General features: G+C 45.7%; 1 protein-coding gene across 3 annotated transcripts in view; it reads left to right on the top strand.

Moving 5' to 3' along the window:
• Window positions 1-19956, top strand: part of RELN (reelin) — a 382634-nt gene that overhangs the window by 341492 nt on the left and 21186 nt on the right. For all 3 annotated transcript variants that reach the window (XM_060692666.2, XM_060692664.2, XM_060692665.2), the window contains 12 exons: window positions 873-1129; window positions 3035-3189; window positions 4656-4870; window positions 5923-6100; window positions 7757-7932; window positions 9499-9605; window positions 11022-11264; window positions 12864-13039; window positions 14451-14524; window positions 15750-15911; window positions 17588-17745; window positions 19154-19373. In XM_060692666.2, coding sequence (XP_060548649.2) covers window positions 873-1129; window positions 3035-3189; window positions 4656-4870; window positions 5923-6100; window positions 7757-7932; window positions 9499-9605; window positions 11022-11264; window positions 12864-13039; window positions 14451-14524; window positions 15750-15911; window positions 17588-17745; window positions 19154-19373 — 2121 coding nt within the window. The remainder of the gene's footprint in view (window positions 1-872; window positions 1130-3034; window positions 3190-4655; window positions 4871-5922; window positions 6101-7756; window positions 7933-9498; window positions 9606-11021; window positions 11265-12863; window positions 13040-14450; window positions 14525-15749; window positions 15912-17587; window positions 17746-19153; window positions 19374-19956) is intronic.

Below are 19956 nucleotides of genomic sequence, written 5' to 3'. Positions count from 1 at the left end.
CACTTCGCAGAGCTTTACAGGCCTCTCTAAGAGGTTTACAGAATCGGTCTATTGCTCCCCAACAATATGGGTCCTCATTTTACCGACCTCGGAAGGATGGAAGGCTGAGTCAACCTTGAACTGATCAGAATCGAACTGCTGGCTGTGGGCAGAGTTAGCCTGCAATACTGGATTCTAATCAGGAAGGAAGGAAGGAAGGAAGGAAGGAAGGAAGGAAGGAAGGAAGGAAGGAAGGAAGGAAGGAAGGAAGGGAGGACTAGCAATAACACTTGGACTTATATACCACTTCACAGTGCTTTACAGCCCTCTCTAAGCAGTTTACAGAGTCAGCCTCTTGCCCCTCAAACAATCTGGGTCCTCATTTGACTGATCTCAGAAGGATAGAAGGCTGAGTCAACCTTGAGCTGGTCAGTATCAAACTCCAGGCAGTGGCAGCCTGCAATATTCACTGCACCACCAAGAAGGAGAATGAGAAAGGGAATGAGAGAGGGAGGGAGGGAGGGAGGGAGGGAGGGAGGGAGGAAGGAAGGAAGGAAGGAAGGAAGGAAGGAAGGAAGGAAGGAAGGAAGGAAGGAAGGAAGGAAGGAGTAGCAATAGCACTTAGACTTATATGCCGCTTCATAGTGCTTTCCAGTCCTCTCTAAGCAGTTTACAGAGTCCACCTATTGCCCCCAACAATCTGGGTCCTCGTTTTACCGACCTCGGAAGGGTGCCGCAACAGTCATAAGTGTGAAAAAGAGTCATGTCCCTTTTTTCGGTGCCGATGCAACTTCGAGCGATCAATCAATGAACTGTTGTAAGGGAAGGACTATCTCGATGCGCTTTTTAAAAAAAACATTTAATTCAGCGGCGTGTGATGTTTCTCCATTTAGCTTCGTGAACATTCTCCTTCCTCCGGATGCCAAGCGAGTAGGAACCCGTTTTCGCTGGTGGCAGCCTAAACACGAAGGTCTCGATCAAAGCGATTGGGCTATCGACAACGTATTGATCTCTGGCTCAGCGGATCAGAGGACGGTGATGCTGGATACCTTTAGCAGCGCGCCATTGCCCCAGCACGAACGCTCTCCCGCCGATGCGGGACCGACCGGCAGAATCGCTTTTGATATGTTTGTAGATGACAGAACAACAGGTAAGTCTTCATATACGGTAGTTGCAAATCAGAGAGAGATTTTAAATATATTTTATTAAATGTGTTTACAAATAAAGATTAAAAACTAGCAAAAACAAATGGTCCGAGAGAGAGAGAGAGAGAGAGAAAGCAATACGAGATAGCAATAGCAATAGCATTGTTCTGACCCAGCTCTCCAAACAAGACGAACCCTCTATATTGAAATCAATTTATTAGGAGCGCTTGCAGCCCCGGCAAAAAAGTTACTCTCTCAACGCAGGCTAACAAGTCCGTCTGGCAGGGAGATGACTAGTTGTCTGCCATACATATAGGAGCCTGAGTGGCGTAGGAGGCTAATGCCTCCTACTAAGGCAGCATTTAACATCCAGCTGCCTGCAATTACTGCGAGTTCAATTCTCACCAGGCTCAAGGTCGACTCAGCCTTCCATCCTTTCTAAGATGGGTAAAATGAGGACCCGGTTTGTGGGGGCAATAAGCTGACTTTGTATAAAATATACAAAAGTATGAAGGCTATTGCTTAACGCATTGTAAGCCGCCCTGAGTCTCCGGAGAAGGGCGGCATATAAAAATAAATAAAAATAAAATAAATTTTAAAAAAATACCTATTCATCTCCGCCCCCTGCCTTTTATCCCCGGAGCTAGAGTGGGGCTTTGCTAGCAGCAATGGTTTTTCCATCCCAAGTACCGGCTCATAGATTTCCACTGCTTGCTCTTCTCTCCTCTGCCTTCTGTGCATTTGTGAGTCAGGCACTGGACCCAGCTGTTCCTCCTCTTCCTCATCAGCCACTCCAGTACTGGGGGCTGTTGACTCTCCATCTGAGGCTCCATCTGCCTCTGTCTCTCTCTCTCTGTGTCAGCTCCATTCCCTCTTCCTCCTTGGAGCTCTCAAGTTGCCTTGATGCTGACCTTGACTCCCACGCCTCCTCCTCCTCTTCTGATTCGGCTGCTGGAGGGGCTGGTGACTGACAAGCCACAACAAGCACTCAGACTTATATAACACTTTTTTTTTTAATTTGATTTATATGCCGCCCTTCTCCGGAGACTCAGGGCGGCTTACAATGCGCTAAGCAATAGCCTTCATCCTTTTGTATATTTATACAAAGTCAGCTTATTGCCCCCACAAACTGGGTCCTCAATTTACCTACCTTAGAGAGGATGGAAGGCTGAGTCAACCTTAAGCCTGGCGAGATTCGAACCTGCAGTAATTGCAGGCAGCTGGTCTTAATAACAGGGTGCTTTAGACCACTGTACTACCAAGGCTCTTAGCTTGCCAGTGCTTTTGTAGCCCACTCTAAGCAGTTTACAGAGTCAGCATCTTGCCCCCAACAATCTGGGTCGAGAAGTGCAAAAAGGTAGAAATAATATAAGGAAACAACGCTAACAAAAAGGGTAAATTTTATAAATGATAAATGAAGGGTTGAATTTAATACCACTTAAATTCTCAACCCTTACGTTAGAACTGGGATGACAGTTTTACTTGATATTTGTATCATATTAAGAAATCAACCGCAGAAATCATCCAGAGGGTTTTTAAAAAGCATCAACTGTTCGTTTTTTTTTTTCTAAGCAGGTAACAATTTAAAAGGCAGGTGTATAAAGGGATATAGAAAGAATCGATAGCCCTCAAAGCAGGCATGGGGGAAAAAATAGCACTATCACAAATCTTGGCTTCCTCCAAATTGTAAGAATCTAGCTAAAAGCGTTTGTGTTTATAAAAACACAATTCATTATCGTGTTACAATCCCATAATTAGTTAGTAATTCAGACACTGGTTTTCAGTAATTAAGACAGCCTAATTAACCTGTTTAATTTTAAAACAGGTTAATTTAAAAATATTGAGTAGGGTTTTAAACACTGACTGGAATATTTTTTAAATACTGATTGGAATATTTTTTCTCTCTTAAGTGAATGAGCTCTGGATGTTCCATGATGATTGTTCCATTGAAAAATTCTGTGATTCTCCGGATGGGGTCCTGATGTGTGGTAGCCATGACGGCAGGGAGGCCTACGCCATCACCCATGACCTAACTCCTACGGAGCATTGGATCATGCAGTTCAAGGTAAACACTAAAGAATGGAGATTTTTTATGGACCTCTGAATCCATAAATAGCTTTCCAAAAGGAAGTCTGTCTCTCTAAACCACAAACTCCTAACCCGTAATTGGATATCTATATTAGAGTTATCAGTATATGAATCAATCAATCAATCAGGCACCTTGGAGGTCCCACAACTTCTGGAGGCAAGTTCTTCCACTGGTCGATTGTTCTCACTGTCAGGAAGTTTCTCCTTAATTCCAGGTTGCTTCTCTCCTTGATTAGTTACCATCTTGTCCTGCCCTCTGGTGCTTTGGAGAATAAATTGACCCCCTCTTCTTTGTGGCAACCTCTCAAATACTGGAATACGGCTATCATGTCACCCTTAGTCCTATTGAAAGTCTATTGTAACGATGACCTAAGTGCTGGAGTACCACGTGGAAAGCTATTGGGTGATGTAGGTGTCAGCGTTCCAGCGCTGACATATTAAAGGAGAGGAGAAGCTTGAACTTTTGCCTACTTAATTCCTTTGAAGATTCTGTCTCCTCGGAGATGGGAGGAGGGAGACATTTCTGTGATCTGATGGAGGAGGGATGAGGAAAGTGGCTTGGAAGATAGCCAATGAGACGCAGAGAATTGGGGATCGGAAAGGGAGGGATTGGGGGGCAAAGGTCAGTGCTGACCACGAAAGAGCCAGGGACAGATCACTATGCTCAATAAAGAGAAAATTTCCTCAAAGATCGGCAGTTTGGAAATTCATTTATTTTGAGATAGCATTGAAACCTGACAGTAGGCTAGCAGTGTTCACTAATACGCCAACAGCCCTCATTTCAACCTTGACCTACAAATCAGGGGTGAAATCTACTTACCTTCCTTACCAGTTCGGAAGCACATGCGCCACATGCGCTCGCTTCACTCACTCGCACACCAGTGGTGGGTTCCTCCCGGTTCGGCCCGGTTTGGCCGAGCCAGTAGCGGACATTATGACGTCACCGAACTGGTTCTCTTTCTTCGGGAGCTGGGCCCTCCCACCTGCCCCCGCATTATTCCTATCTTTTATTTCTTCTTTTTTAGCCCAGCTAAGAGGTGAGGCAGAGTGGATTGCCGCACCTCAGCTGGGCAGATTCGTAACACGCATGCACGAAGAGAACTGGTAGTAAAGCCGGTTAGAACCCACCACTGTCGCACACGTGTGTCACATGCACGCACACACCTTCTGCACGTGTGCAAAAACTGCGCATACACAGAAGGTAGAAATACTTCCTGGTTAAAATGAGGAAGTAATGACACCCAGGCAGTGTTTGCTACCGGATCACCAAACCACAGGGAAAAATCACTACCGTATCGGGCAATCTGGTCCGATCCGGGAGCATTTCACCCCCTGCTACAAATATTGTCTTCTGTTGAAATAACATTCTTTTTATACGTTAAATTCTGAATTATTATTATTTTTTTAACGAAAATGCATTCGTGTTTTTGCACCCCCCCTTAGATTTCTGTCGGATGTAAAACCTCAGAAAAGATAGCTCAAAACCAAGTCCATGTACAATATTCTACCGATTTTGGCGTGAGTTGGAGATACCTCATCCCTCAGTGTTTACCTGCCGACCCAAAGTGCTCGGGGGCCGTTTCCCAGCCTTCTGTCTTCTTTCCAACCAAAGGATGGAAAAGGATAACCTACCCATTGCCTGAAAACCTAGTAGGAAAGTAAGTAGGAAACTACACTTAATTATCAAGTAGAGACACGCCGTCATAACAAAGGAGGGGTGGGGACTACAATGTACCGAAGAAGGAGAGGTTGGAACATTGTGTAAATGAGCTGAAAGATTTTGCATCTCCAAAAACTCTCCGTCAATGGGTTAAAAGCCAAGAAACCGGGACCAAAAATACTGAAAGGCTGATTTTCCCATTCAAGTAGTCCTCGATTTACAACTGTCCATTTAGTGACCGTCTGAAGTTACGACGGCATTGAAAAGAAGTCACTTGTGACTGTTTTTCACCTTTACGACCATTGCAGCATTGTGGTCACATGATCAGAATTTGGACAAAATTTGTACTTATGAGGGCTGCAGCGGCCTGGGGTCATGTGATCCCCGTTTGCGACCTTCTGACAAGCAAAGTCAACGGGGAAGCCAGATTCACTTAACAACCAGGTTACTAATTAACCATTGCAGAGATTCACTTAACAAATCTGGCCAGAGAGGTTGTTAAATGGGGCAAAGCTCGCGGAACGGCGGTCTCGTTTGCCGTGGACATTTTAGGCTCAGTTGTGGTCCTATGTCCAGTTGATTTAGTTTCCCTTTAAAGAATTCAATGAAGATAAATTCATCACTTTCAACATAATTCTTTCTTTTAACTTGAAATCATATAAATACCTCCAAAGCTTTCCGGAACTGAGAAAGTATATTTTCTAGAAATCGTGCCCTATAATTGTGCATTTATATTTACTATTTATATTGGAAGTGCTAAACAGAAATATTAGACAAGATTTAGAAACAAAAGGCGTGGAAATAAGAAAATAAAAATATAAATTGGAAGCATTTGCAGATGACCTGGTATTTATTTCACAGGGACCATTAGAAACTGGCCCCAAGCTGATAGGAAAAAATGGAAGAATATGGAGAAGTTGCAGGATTGAAAGTAAACAGAGAAAAAACTAAAATATTAGTTAAAAACCTTACAAACAGAAAAATGAATTGACAAAAAAAAAAGAGATGTGTGCGATAATCTCAGTTTCTTCTTCTTATGTGTTCTTGCAGTCCAGTGAGATTCAGATTTTATCAGAAGTACTCCGATATGCAGTGGGCCATTGACAATTTCTACCTTGGGCCTGGTTGTGCCGAAAACTGCCGAGGCCATGGAGATTGCTTGAAAGAGCAATGCATTTGTGACCCAGGATTCTCCGGGCCAAATTGTTACTTGACCCATCCTCTGAAGGTAATTGAAGAGAATTTGGACCATGGAAAGAAATGCAAATAAGCTAAATATCTGCATTCAAAGGAATACCATACTACTTAACATAGCATATCACGAACGACTATAAAAGTATTGTGAGGGAATACAGATTCCCGAGAGGGAGGAGCTGCATTCCAGAAGAGTAAGAGGCATCTCAGCCCAGGTATTTTGTGTGAGAGAAAGAGGTTGAAGACAGATCCTCCCTAACAGTACAGAGTACGTTATAGAGGCAGATAGTAGAGTCTGACAAGATTCTGTCTATAGATGCAAAACAATAAGAAACTCAGCTTGGAAGAATCACCACCTGTTATTCTTGGTTTTGGGTTCTGACTAATATGTATTTAGGGGTGCGGTGGCTCAGCAGTTAAAAACGCTGAACTTGTCAGCTGGGAAGCTGACAGTCCGGGGTTCAAGACCAGAGCGCTGTGCAGACGGGGCAAGTTCCCGTTACTTGCCCGAGTTCCTGGTTACCTAGCAGTTCAAAAGCATGCAAATGTGAGTAGATAAATAGGTACCACTTTGGCAAGAAGGTAACAGTCTTCTGTGCGCCTTAGCATATACCGTATGTTTTGGAGTATAAGACGCACTTCCCCCCCCCAAAAGAGGGTGAAAATTTGGGTGTGCCTTATACACCAAATTTAGCCCCGCCCACCTGCTAGCCTCCACCCTTTGGCCTCTGCCTGCCAGCAATTTACCTCCTTGCAGCAAGCAGCAAACAGCCGGTTTCAGCTTCAACACAGCCTGATTAGCACAAGCAGCTGATTGTCGGTTGGATAGGCCTCCTGACCCTCAGCTGTTTCAGGCTGCAGGGATTGCCATTGCCTATTGCCCCACAGGCCTCCGCTGTTTGCTGCAAGGAGGCAAATTGCTGAGAGGCAATTTTTTTTCTTGTGCTAATCAGACTGTGTTGAAAATGAAAATGAAACTAAAGCAGGCTGTTTGCTGCAAGGAGGCAAATTTCTGGGAGGCAAAGGCAGAGGCAGATTTTTTTCCCCTTGTTTTCCTCCCCAAAAAGGGTAGGTGCGTTTTATAACCTGGAGCATTTTATACTCTGAAAAATACGGTAAGTCATGCTGGCCACATGACCCCAGAAATTGTCTTCAGGCATCCCTGGCTCCCTCAACTAAGAAATGGAGATAAGCGCTGCTCCTTAGAGTCAGACACGACTGGCCAGGACAGAGAAATCTTTACTTTTAATATATATTTGGATTACATTTCTGCAGAAAATATAAGTTCATTATTCCAAAATCAATTTCCGATGTCAAATAATTCTGGTATATTATGGGGACAAGGGAAGGGGAAGGGGAAGGGAGAAAAGGACAAGAAGGGAGGGAGGGAGGGAGGGAGGGAGGAAGGAAGGAAGGAAGAAAGGAAGGAAGGAAGGAAGGAAGGAAGGAAGGAAGGAAGGAAGGAAGGAAGGAAGGAAGGAAGGAATTGTATTTTTCTGAACATTTCACCTAAAACAGTGTTTCTCAACCTTGGAAGCTTGAAGATGGGTGGACTTCAACTCCCAGAATCCCCCAGGGATTCTGGGAGTTGAAGTCCACCCATCTTCAAGCTACCAAGGTTGAGAAACACTGACCTAAAAGAAGGAAACAGCCCATCAGCTTATTTTCATGTCTTGCAATCTCTCGCCAGACTTTCCTGAAGGAGCGTTTTGACAACGAAGAAATTCGTCCTGATTTATGGATGTCCCTGGAAGGCGGCCTGGCCTGTCTGGAATGTGGGGTTCTGGCCGAGGACACGGCTCTATATTTTGGGGGACCAACAGTGAGGCAGGCAGTGACTCAAGACCTGGACCTGCGGGGCGCAAAGTAGGTCAGCTTACCTAATAGAGGTGAACGTAGCTCATTCCACTCCGATGACGGTTAGCGATGAATAATAACCCCGATGCCAACTCCAGAAGGCTGAGAGGACAGGCCACGGGATATAACTCTCCCATCCTTAAAATGTCAGGGAAGAAGGAAGGAAGGACTTATTTTCCCCAGCTGACCACCTCCGTCAGCTAACGTCGGGAAAACTTATTAATAATTTAATAAATTATCCACCCTTCCAAAGCTGAACCATATAATAATTCAGCTTGTTTAAGGTTGCTCGCTGCAGCCCTGTAGTCTATGCCAGGAGTCAGCAACCCGTGGCTCTGGAGCTGCATGTGGCTCTTTCATCCCTCTGCTGTGGCTCCCTGTTGCTGGTCGGCTCCACAATTGATAGGGCTTTCGGTTAGGACAGGTAGAGGAAAAAGGATGCCGTGCTAGGAGGAGACTCTATGGTGGGGGAACTGGACTTCTGGTCAGCAGAGGAAAAAGGACGCCATGCTAGGAGGAGACTCTATGATGGGGGAACTGGACTTCCGGTTGGCTCCAGAATTGAACGGGGGCCTCCGGTTAGGACCTTTGTGGCTCTTTGAGTGTTTAAGGTTGCCGACCCCTGGTCTATATGCGCTTCTTAAACTCTCTCTGTATGAATGGAGTAGCCTTTAATTTATTAAATCCATGGATGGTTTTAGTCCAGAAAATTATTCTGACCCAGCTCCCCAAACATGACAAACCCTCTGTAGTTGAAGCAATGATTCGTTCATTAGGAGCTCCAGCAGCCCCGGCAAAATGTTTCTCTCTCAACGCCGGCTGACAAGTCCGTCCAGCCAGGAGATGAATAGTTGTCTGCTACATCTATTCATCTCCACCCCCTGCCTTTTATCCCCAGAGCTAGGGTGGGGCTTCTCTAGCAGAGATGGCTCTTCCGTCCCAAGGACCGGCCCTATAGATTTCCAGTGCTCTCCTCTCCTCTGCCTTCTGTGCATCCGCGCGTCAGGCACTGGACCCAGCTGTTCCTCCTCTTCCTCATCAGCCACCTCCAGACCTGGGGGCTGTTGACTCTCCATCTGAGGACTGACAGATGGCCGAGGCTCCACCTCTGTCTCTCTCTCTCTGCCAGCTCCATTCCCTCTTCCCTCTCGGAGCTCTCAGGTTGCCTGGATGCTGGCCCTGACTCCCACACCTCCTCCTCCTCCTCCTCTAATTTGGCTGTTGGAGGGGCTGGCGGCCGACAGGCCACAACAAAAATGCAAGAAAAGGAGTAAGATGTAGAAGGTAGGTTTGGGAAAAACTCCATATAAATAGCTTTTGTAGATGGCTTATCTAGTCTAGCTCTAACCAAACATCTAGTCTCTGATATTCACTTTTCCCACAGTGATAATATCAGTGTCTAGAAATCAAATTAGGAGGTTTAACGTATTTAAGCAACCCACGAAGTCTCAGGTTCAGCTCCGTGATTCCCTCAGAAGAACCTCGAGAAAGGAAGGTATCCGGAACTAAACACATATGCAGCTTCTTCGTGCATGTTATTAAAATATATACTTAATGATGCATTTTTTAATCCAGGTTTCTACAATACTGGGGAAGAATAGGGAGTGAAAACAACATGACGACTTGTCATAGACCAACATGTCGAAAGGAAGGAGTTCTACTGGATTACTCAACAGATGGAGGCAAGTGATTTATATAATGCCTAACAAATATTTCTATTAGTTTGACACAAGAGGTGGACAACTATGGCCTCTTTACGACCTGTGGACTTCAACTCCCAGAATTCCTGGCTTCCATGCTCCCAGAAAGCATGTCTGGCTTGGGAATTCTGGGAGTTGAAGTCCACAGGTCATAAAGAGGCTGTAGTTACCCACTCTTGGTCTAACAATAGAAAATATACAAAGGAAGAATATTAGCTATAGACAAAGCCATATTTTGCAATAGAACTTTTGCTTTTTAAAATGCCTTTCTCTTGATGTCGGAATTTCAAAAATTCCTGGTTTCAACAGTCTCCTTTTTTTCTGATTTTTGTTCCATCCATACATAAACGAGAGGGGGGCAAAAACAAAGAAAGTTTAGATACATAATATATACCAGTATAATCCACTGTGGCTGATTGAAACTCACGCACCTATCCAAGTGTTTTGGACTGCAGAAATAAAATTCAAACTTATTCTTTATTCCTTCTCTTGAAAGATGTTTTTTTCTGCATTCTTGAAGAAATAGAATAAAGCATCCCTTCTTACATGTATAATTCTTATTCAAGATTCAAGGGATGACCATTTTTAAGAGATAATCAGACGCGTTTAGCAAAATGACTCTCAGAAAATCATAGATGTTAAGTTTGCTTTCCAACACATATTGGAATACAATCAGCATTGGCATTGCCGGTTGTAGACTACGAAGGGGTCCACAAGGTTTTAACCCCTTTAAGAGGTGGTTATATAATTCAGCCAGGAGAGGGCGGATTCTCTCTCCTTCTGTCCAGTATTCATTGCCGAGTTCTCTGTGTAGAGTTAAGAAGAAGATTGATTGCCTGTCAGGTATTTGCTACCAGGTATATTTCTGTATATGTCTTGTATATAAACCACTGTTAAATGTCTAAGTCTCTGTGTGCTGTGTTTTGCTCCTGGGTTGTCTCCTAATAGTAGTTACACTCTGCAAATGCTCTGACATTTGGGGGGAGGTTTCTTTATTTTTCCATTATCCACGCATAAAGTAAAGCAATTACTGCTTTGTAATTATTGTGCCACAAGTCATAAAGCTGTACAGGCAATGTGCACAAAGGAACATTGTCTTTTTATATTATTATTCCATTCCAATTATTCCAATTATTATTATTACAATTATTCCAAGCAATATATGGAATATGGAAAACTTTAAAACCAAAATAGACTTTGCCGCTATTCTATATATTACCTTGCAGTGTCTATTTTCTATGAATGTATATTCTATGTTCATAATGATTGCCTGGAGAAAGGGGATTATTCTTATTTTATAAAAGGGCAAACCCTCATCACAAATCAGCTGTTCGGAACCCCGCAAGGAATCTCACACATTTATTGACTCTTTCTTTATCTTGAACCATCGTAACGTAGGAATATCATGGACGTTGCTGCATGAGATGGACTATCAGAAATATATCTCCATCAGGCACGATTATATTCTGCTCCCGGAAGAGGCTCTCACCAACACAACTCGCCTACGCTGGTGGCAACCATTCGTGATTAACAACGGCATTGTTGTTTCGGGGTTTGATCGTGCTCAGTGGGCCCTGGATAATATACTGATTGGCGGAGCAGAAATCAATCCAAGTCAACTGGTGGATACATTCGATGACGGTAAGAATCAAATAGAGCCATGATGGCGAAACTATAGCCATTTCTACGGGCATGCAGGCACACGGACTGTTGCCCAGCTCAGCTCCACCGTGCATGTGCGTGCCTCCCACCAGCCAGCTGATTTTCAGGATGCACAGGGAGCGCATGTGGGAGACACGCACGCATGCTTGGGGGGGACTGGAGTCACGTGTACATGTGTGGGGGTGGGGGGAAGCCGGGGGGTGGCGCGCAACCCCCGAGGCCCGTTTTGGGCCCAGGAGGCTGCAGGGAGGTCTATGAGGCCCAAAATGGGGTGTGGGAGAGTGAAGCACGCCCCCCCCAGGCCGGTTTTTGGGGCCAGGAGGCTGCAAGGAGGCGTACTAGGCCCAAAATGGGAGGTGGGGGGTCACGCATGCAAGCACGGGGGAGCGTGGGGGGGTCATGCATGTGCGCATGCGCAGGGGGGCACATTGCATTATGGGTGCAGGCACACTCACGCGCTGCCGTGGACGCACGCACACACTTTCAGCACACAACAAGAAAAAGGTTAGCCATCACTGAAATAGAGAATTAAATTCTTACCCAAAAAGTTACTACGAGGGTGCAATGGCTCAGCACTTAAAGACACTAAGCTGACAGCCCAGGTTTGAGACTCAAGTGCCATGTGATGGGGTGAGTTTCTGTTCTTGCCTCAGCTCCTGCCCACCTAGCAGTTCGAAAGCATGCAAATGTGAGTAGATAAATAGGTACCACTTTGATGAAAAGGTAACCGCGTTCGATATAGTCATGCTGGCCACATAACCACAGAAGTGTCTTCTGGCCACGCTGAGTCCTTCGTCTAACAAATGGAGATGAGCAGCGCCCCCTAGGGTCAACCTTTACCTTTTTTTAGTGCCAGAAAATATAAATACAGGTAGTCCTCAACTTAGGACCACAATTGAGCCCAACATTTGTGCTGTTAAGTGAGACATTTGTCTAATGAATTTTGCCCCATTTTACGACCTTTTTTGGCATATTGTTAAGTGAATCACTGCAGTTGTGAAGTTAGTGACACGGTTATTCAGTGGGTGACTTCCCCATCGTCTTTACTCATCAGAAGGTCGCAAAAGGGGATCATATGACCCCGGAACACTGCAACGGTCATAAATATGAGTCAGATGTCATGCGTCTGAATTCTGATCATGTAACCAGGGGTCGTAAGTGTGAAAAACGGTCATAAGTCACATTTTTCAATGCCGTTGTGACTTTGAACATTCACTAAATAAATTATTGTAATATTATTATTGTAAGCCCAATTTTTAGGTCAATCAACAGTCCTTGGACTAGTCACCTGTTCATATTCCAAGGACTGTTGATTGACCTAAAAATTCATCCAAGGATTTGGATGGTGAATGTAGAAGTCTCCGGTATCTTTCTCCGACATTCTAATAAAATTCTTCTTTTTGCTCTCGTCTCTCAGCATAATTATTTATAATTTGATTACGTTGGGATACATTGAGCTGCCTGTTATCTGCCTTTTCTGTTATGGAGGATGCTTGTATATCCTGAATATACAAACACGTTTTTAACAATTCTGTCTATAATTCTCTGGTTCATTTTCACTTTCCTTGATCTTAACAGAAGGGATCTCCCACGAAGAAAATTGGAGTTTCTATCCAAATGCGGTCAGGACTGCGGGATTCTGCGGTAACCCTTCCTTCCACCTCTATTGGCCCAATAAGAAAAAGGACCAGACGTACAATATCTTGTGCTCCCGGGAGCTCATTATACAACCTGGATACATGATACAGTTTAAAGTAAGAAGACATTTCTGTGCATTCAGAGTTAAATCATTGACTTAAATCTGACGTGTCCTGAAACTCTGATAGATCTGTTCAAATTATTATCCCATATTTACTGTACGTTGCTTATTAAGAGTTTTTGGAAGTTAACATGAGTGCATCGAACAACAGTATCAAATGAATATAGATGGTGGGTCAAATGGAAGAGTAGCATCCAAGGGTTATTTATTAGATTTTTGTTCTGCCTTTATAAGTAACTCAAAGTGGCGAACATACATAATACTCCTTCCACATGACCTATTTTTCCCAAAACAACAACCTTGTGAGGTGGGCTGAGGGAGAGGGACTGGTCACCCAGCTGGCTTTCATTGATAAGGCGGGACTAGAACTCAAAGTCTCCTGGTGATTGGCTCAAAGTCACCCAGCTGCCTTTCATGACTAAGGCGGGGCTAGAACTCAAAGTCTCTGGGTGATTGGCTCAGAGTCACCCAGTTGGCTTTCATTGATAAGACGGGACTAGAACTCAAAGTCTCCTGGTGATTGGCTCAGAGTTACCCAGTTGGCTTTCATTGATAAGGCGGGACTAGAACTCAAAGTCTCCTGGTGATTGGCTCAGAGTCACCCAGCTTCCTTTCATGACTAAGGCAGGACTAGAACTCAAAGTCTCCTGGTGATTGGCTCAGAGTTACCCAGTTGGCTTTCATTGATAAGGCGGGACTAGAACTCAAAGTCTCCTGGTGATTGGCTCAAAGTCACCCAGCTGCCTTTCATGACTAAGGCGGGGCTAGAACTCAAAGTCTCTGGGTGATTGGCTCAGAGTCACCCAGTTGGCTTTCATTGATAAGACGGGACTAGAACTCAAAGTCTCCTGGTGATTGGCTCAGAGTTACCCAGCTGCCTTTCATGACTAAGGCGGGGCTAGAATTCAAAGACTCTGAATGATTGGCTCAAAGTCAACCAGCTGCCTTTTATGACTAAGGTGGGAGTAGAACTCAAAGTCTCCTGGTGATTGGCTCAAAATCACCCAGCTTCCTTTCATGACTAAGGCGGGACTAGAACTCAAAGTCTCCGGGTGATTGGCTCAGAGTCACCCAGCTTCCTTTCATGACTAAGGTGGGACTAGAACTCAAAGTCTCCGGGTGATTGGCTCAAAGTCACCCAGCTGCCTTTTATGACTAAGGCGGGAGTAGAACTCAAAGTCTCCGGGTGATTGGCTCAGAGTCACCCAGCTGGCTTTCATTGATAAGGCGGGACTAGAACTCAAAGTCTCCTGGTGATTGGCTCAAAGTCACCCAGCTGCCTTTCATGACTAAGGTGGGACTAGAACTCACAAACTCCTGGTTTCTAGCCTGGTGCCTTCACCACTACACCAATAAATTGTTGACAAAACTGAAGAGAAAAACGTGTCTCGTTTTAATTATTTCAGATTGTGGTTGGCTGTGAAGCAACATCTTGTGGTGATCCCCATTCAGTTATGCTGGAATACTCTAAGGATGCTAGGTAAAATATAAAAGCTACGGCCGCAATTGAAAATATTGTGGATTTGAAGATGCAAAGTATCTATTTTACAATTATTTAACACCTGTGTGAATATCAATGTAACTGTAGATATGGATGTAAAATCTCCCTTGATTCAGGTTCTATTATTGGAATTTCTAAACATTTTATTTATTTTATTTTATTCTTGTTTATCTATCTTGGTAACAGAAGAGATGCAAAATTATTTGGTTGTTGCAAAGATGCTTTGGTCTTTTCAATTATTCAACTCCAATTAATACATGTACAACCCAGTGGCGAAATCCAATTTTTTTTACTACCAGTTCTGTGGGCGTAGCTTGATGTGCGTGGTGTGGCTTGGTGGGTGTGGCTTGGTGGGCGTGGCGGGAAAGGATACTGCAAAATCTCCATTCCCACCCCACTCCAGCGGAAGGATACTGCAAAATCCCCATTCCCTCTCCACTCCTGGGGAAGGATACTGCAAAATCCACATTCCCTCCCTACTCCTGGGGGAAGGATGTTACAAAATCTCCATTCCCACTGCACTCCAAGAGAAGGATACTGCAAAATCCCCATTCCTGAGGAAAGAATATTGCAAAATCTCCATTCCCACCCCAGGGGAAGGATACTGCAAAATCCCCATTCCCTCCCCACTCTGGGGCCAAGCAGAGGTGGTATTTGCCGGTTCTCCGAACTTGCACTCCCCACCATCCAGTCAGATTCTCTGCCCGGTTGCTGGGTGGGCGTGGCCATGGCGGGCGTGGCCTAGTCGGCCTCCTGCACCACGGCGGAGGGGGGGCATTTTTACCCTTCCCGGGCTCCGGAGGCTTTTCCTTGAGCCTCTGGGAGGGCAAAAATGGCCTCCTCACGCTCTGGAGGCCCTCTGGAGGCTGGAAATGGGCCAGTAGGCCTGTTTTTCGCCCTCCCCGAGCCTCCATGCGCACCCTGCACTCACCTGCATCCAAAATGGGCTGTGTGGGGACTCCTGGGAGGGGCGGGGCAGTGTGGGCAGAGCCAGCCAGGAGTGGAACTGCACAAAATCTTAGCTAGAGGTTCTGTCAAACCCCTGCGAACCCCCAGCAGCTCATCCCTACCCCTAACCATAAAGGTTAACTCAGGCTTACAGAGAAAGGAGGAAAGTAACTCAGGTGGGTTTTTTTGCCACTGTTTGCCAATGCATTCTCTCCCTTCCACACCTAGCAACTTTATCTCTTTTGCTTTCTTTCAGATTAGATTCCTGGCAGCTCGTCCAGACCCAGTGCCTTCCGTCTTCCTCCAACAGCGTTGGTTGCTCCCCGTTTCAGTTTCACGAAGCGACCATCTATAACTCCGTCAACAGCTCCACTTGGAAGAGGATAACCATCCAGCTGCCGGATCACGTCTCCTCCAGGTAGCTGCCTCTCTGAGATGTGACCACACCGGGCTTCTTCAGCACCATATTAGCCCTCGGAACATTCCTTGGTTTAGGGTACATCAGGGGTGTCAAACTCAAAGCCCGCGGGTTATATCTGGCCTGCGGGGTGCTTAAATCCAGCTCATGGGTCCAGTCTAGGAATATCAAAGGACTGGCTCACGGTGCCTCTGCTGGTGAAAACGGGCCAAAAACAGGCCAAAAATGGGCCTCCAAGAGCATTCTGCCGGCCGAAAACAGGCCATGCGGGGGCCTCGGAATGACCGTTTTCAGCCCATTTTCAGCTGGCAGAGTGCTACAGGAGGCCATGGAGGGCGAAAATGAGGTACCGGAGAGCCACGCGTGGCCCCCCAAGGCCCATTTTGGTCAGTAAAGTGCAGCATGAGGTGTCTGTCCCATCTCCCCCCCATCACCACTCCCCACCACCACCACCACCAGGCCGGCCCACAGAGGAGAACTACAGTGCTGATCCAGCCCTCAAAGAAATCCAGTTTGACACCCCTGGGTTACATCTTATGCCCAAGGGTGAAATGCTCCTGGTTCGGACCAGATCGCCCGATCCAGTAGCGATGGAGGTGGGTGATTTGGAGAACCGGTAGCAAAAAATCCCTGCCTCCCCCCCCCCCTTATGCCCAGCTGAGCCGCACAATCATCAGAGGCTTTTTTTTTACTTTTAAAAGCATTTTTTCTACAACCTCTTCGGCCGAAAAAATGCTTTTAAAAGTAAAAAAAAAAAAAAAAAGCCTGTGATGATCACGCGGCTCAGCTGGGATCATCAAAGGCTTTTAAAAGAAAAAAAAAACCCTTTTTTTCTTTTAAATGCCTCTGACGATCCAAGCTGAGTTGCCTGATCGTCAGAGGCATTTAAAAGAAAAAAAGCCTCTGCCGATCAGGCAACTCAGCTGGAATCGTCAGAGCCTTTTGAAAGCATTTTTTTTACAACCTCTTCGCCGAAGAGGTTGTAGAAAAAATGGTTTTAAAAGTTTTTTTTTTAAAAAAATTGGCTACGCCCACCCAGTCACATTACCTTTCCCCCCCACCAAGCCACACCCACAGAACCGGTAGTAACAAATTTTAGATTTCACCACTGCTTATGCCAGAATAACACAAATTACAGCTAGTCCTCAATTTACCACTGTCGAGCCCAAAATTTCTGCTGCTGAGCGAGAGAGTTGTTAAGGGAGTTTTGCGTCCTTTTCAACCTTTCTTGCCACTGTTCTTAAGTGAATCACTGCAGTTGATAAGTTAGTGACACGGTTGTTAAGTGAATCTGGTTTCCCCATTGGCAGAATTTTCTGCTTGCCACAAGGTCACATTTTTCATGCACGGCGAACCGGTGGTAAAATTATATGAAACCCACCTCTGGCCTAAACCAGTGGTGAAATCCAGCTGGATCTATCTGGCTCGCACGATCCGGTAGGGCCAGCGGTGGGAGGCTCTGCCCACCCAACTGGACATCATGACATCTGGTTTTGGACCTTCTGCGCATGTGCGCGCGCTCACATTTGTGATCCAGTAACGGAAGTAAATTCATTTTACCCCTGGCCTAAACGTCATTAAACGAATGGTTCTAACACGAGGGCTATCTGTATTGGCATATTATCTGGAAGCCACGCTGACCTCTTGCGTTTACACGTGGGCAATTTTATTTCTAGTGCAACTCAGTTCCGGTGGATCCAAAAAGGAGAAGAACCAGAAAAACAAAGCTGGGCGATAGATCATGTCTACATTGGAGAAGCCTGTCCCAAACTCTGCAGCGGCCACGGATATTGTACCACGGGTGCCGTTTGTATTTGTGATGAAGAATACCAAGGTCAGTTTTTGTCTGGATGCTTTGTTTGTCCGATGTTCAGGGTGGCTGCAGCCTGTTTGTGTTCCTTTAAATCAGGGGTGTCAAAGTCGATTTCATTTCATTTTCATTTTTTCATTTTATTGAATTTGTATACCGCCCTACTCCCGAAGGACTCAGGGCGGTGAACAGCCATAAAATAAAACATATAAATACAAAATTTAAAATAGAATAAAACAAATTAAATAATTTGGCTGAACAGATTTAAAACCCCAATAATTTAAAAACCAGATTTAAAATTTCCATTTAAAAAGGGGAAAGAACTTAGGTCAGGCCAGCTTGATGAAATAAGAACGTCTTGAGCGCGCGACGGAAAGTACGCAGATCCGGGATTCCCGTATCTCCGGGGGGAGCTCGTTCCAGATAGTAGGTGCCCCCACAGAGAAGGCTCTCCCCCTGGGGGCCACCAGTCGACATTGTTTGGCCGACGGCACCCGGAGGAGCCACTCTCTATGGGAGCGTACTGGTCGGTGGGAGGCTATTGGTGGTAGCAGGTGGTCCCGTAAATAACCAGGTCCTAAGCCATGGAGCGCTCTAAAGGTGATAACCAAAACCTTGAAGCGCACTCGGAAGACGACCAGGAGCCAGTGCAGCTCGCACAGGAGAGGCGTTACATGGGAGCGCCACGTCGCTCCCATCACCACCCGCGCGGCTGCACTCTGCGCCAGTTGGAGCCTCTGAGTGCTCCTCAAGGGGAGCCCCATGTAGAGAGCGTTACAATAGTCCAGATTTCATTGAGGGCCGCATCAGGGTTGTGTTTCACCTCAGGGAGGGAGGTTGGGATGGCGTGGCCAGCTTGATGTCGGGGGCACCTGCGGTGGCCCGAGCGCTCTGCCAGCAAAAACGGGTTCCCGAGCTCCATTTTTGGCTGGGACGGCCTCCTGCAACCCTCTGCCAGTGAAAATGGAGCTCGGGAGGGCTCAAGGGAACACCAATAATTTAAAATAGGGGTGTCAAACTCAAGGCCCATGGACCGGATCCAGCCCACGGGGTGCTTAGATCTGGCCTGCGGGGCCACCCTGGAAACAGCGAAGGACCAGGCCGGCGAAAACGGAGCGTTGTGGAGCCAGGGGAAGGCCATTTTCGCCCTCCCGGAGGCTCGAGGGAAACCTCTAGAGCTTGGGGAGGGTGAAAACGCCCCCCCCCCGTAGTGCAGGAGGCCAAGTAGGCCACACCCACCATGGCCACACCCACCCAACAACCGGACAGAGAACCAGTTGCTAAAATTTTTGAATCCTACTCCTGCCCCTACAGTATCTTAAACATCTATATTGCGTCCATCCAAATTGATCGTTCAGAAAACATGAAGATAAATTTTCAGTTGCAATAACTTTGATAATAACTGTTGGATACTTCTATCTATTCTTTTCAGGCGATGACTGCTCTGTTTTCAACCACGAACTTCCCAGCTACATTAAAGATAATTTCGAGTCGGCAAGAATTACCGAAATAAACTGGGAAATTATTCAGGGTGGAGTGATAGGGAACGGATGTGGACAGCTGGCTCCGTACGCTCACGGTGACTCTCTATATTTCAATGGCTGTCAGATAAGGCAAGCGGTGACAAAGGCCCTGGATTTAACCCGAGCAAGGTAATTTTAGGTATCCTGAAATCTAAAATGATTCCTCGTTTAAACAGTGTGATAAAATGTTACGGCATTCAGAAAACGAGTAGCAGTTAAACTCCCCCTTTACGAGTCTCATCCCTTATGAAATTTGGGGCAGCGTCAGGGCAACTGGATGGAGCTGAGCATTTACTGGCCAGATGCCCTTCCTGACGCCACGTGGAGTTCACAGCAGTTTTTTTTTTTCTTTGCGCCCAAGGAGAGAGAAATATCTGCCGCTACCTAGGATTGAACTCTCAACCTTCCGAACGGGAAAATTGGGACTAATTTTAAGAAGCGAAATCGGAGAGATCATTAAGAGATCAATAAAAGCAAACCCCACTCGTTTCTAGCATTGATGATGTTACCTAGTTGGGTAATGAAATGTCTGCCAAAAAAAAACCTCTACCAAGTTTGGAGACCACCAAGAACCACATAGCACATAGTATTCGGAACACATTCACGTACCATCAAACTTGGAAGACTTAACTTATTGTGAACTTACCGTACATTTTTTTTTTTTTTTAGTTTTAAAAGCATTTTTTCTACAACCTCTTCAGCCGAAGAAGTT

Source organism: Pantherophis guttatus, chromosome 7 (assembly GCF_059756535.1).
Source record: "Pantherophis guttatus breed Tessera chromosome 7, ASM5975653v1, whole genome shotgun sequence".
Taxonomy (NCBI): domain Eukaryota; kingdom Metazoa; phylum Chordata; class Lepidosauria; order Squamata; family Colubridae; genus Pantherophis; species Pantherophis guttatus.
Note: the sequence above shows the minus strand (reverse complement) of the source record. Positions and strands in the feature narration are given on the sequence as shown.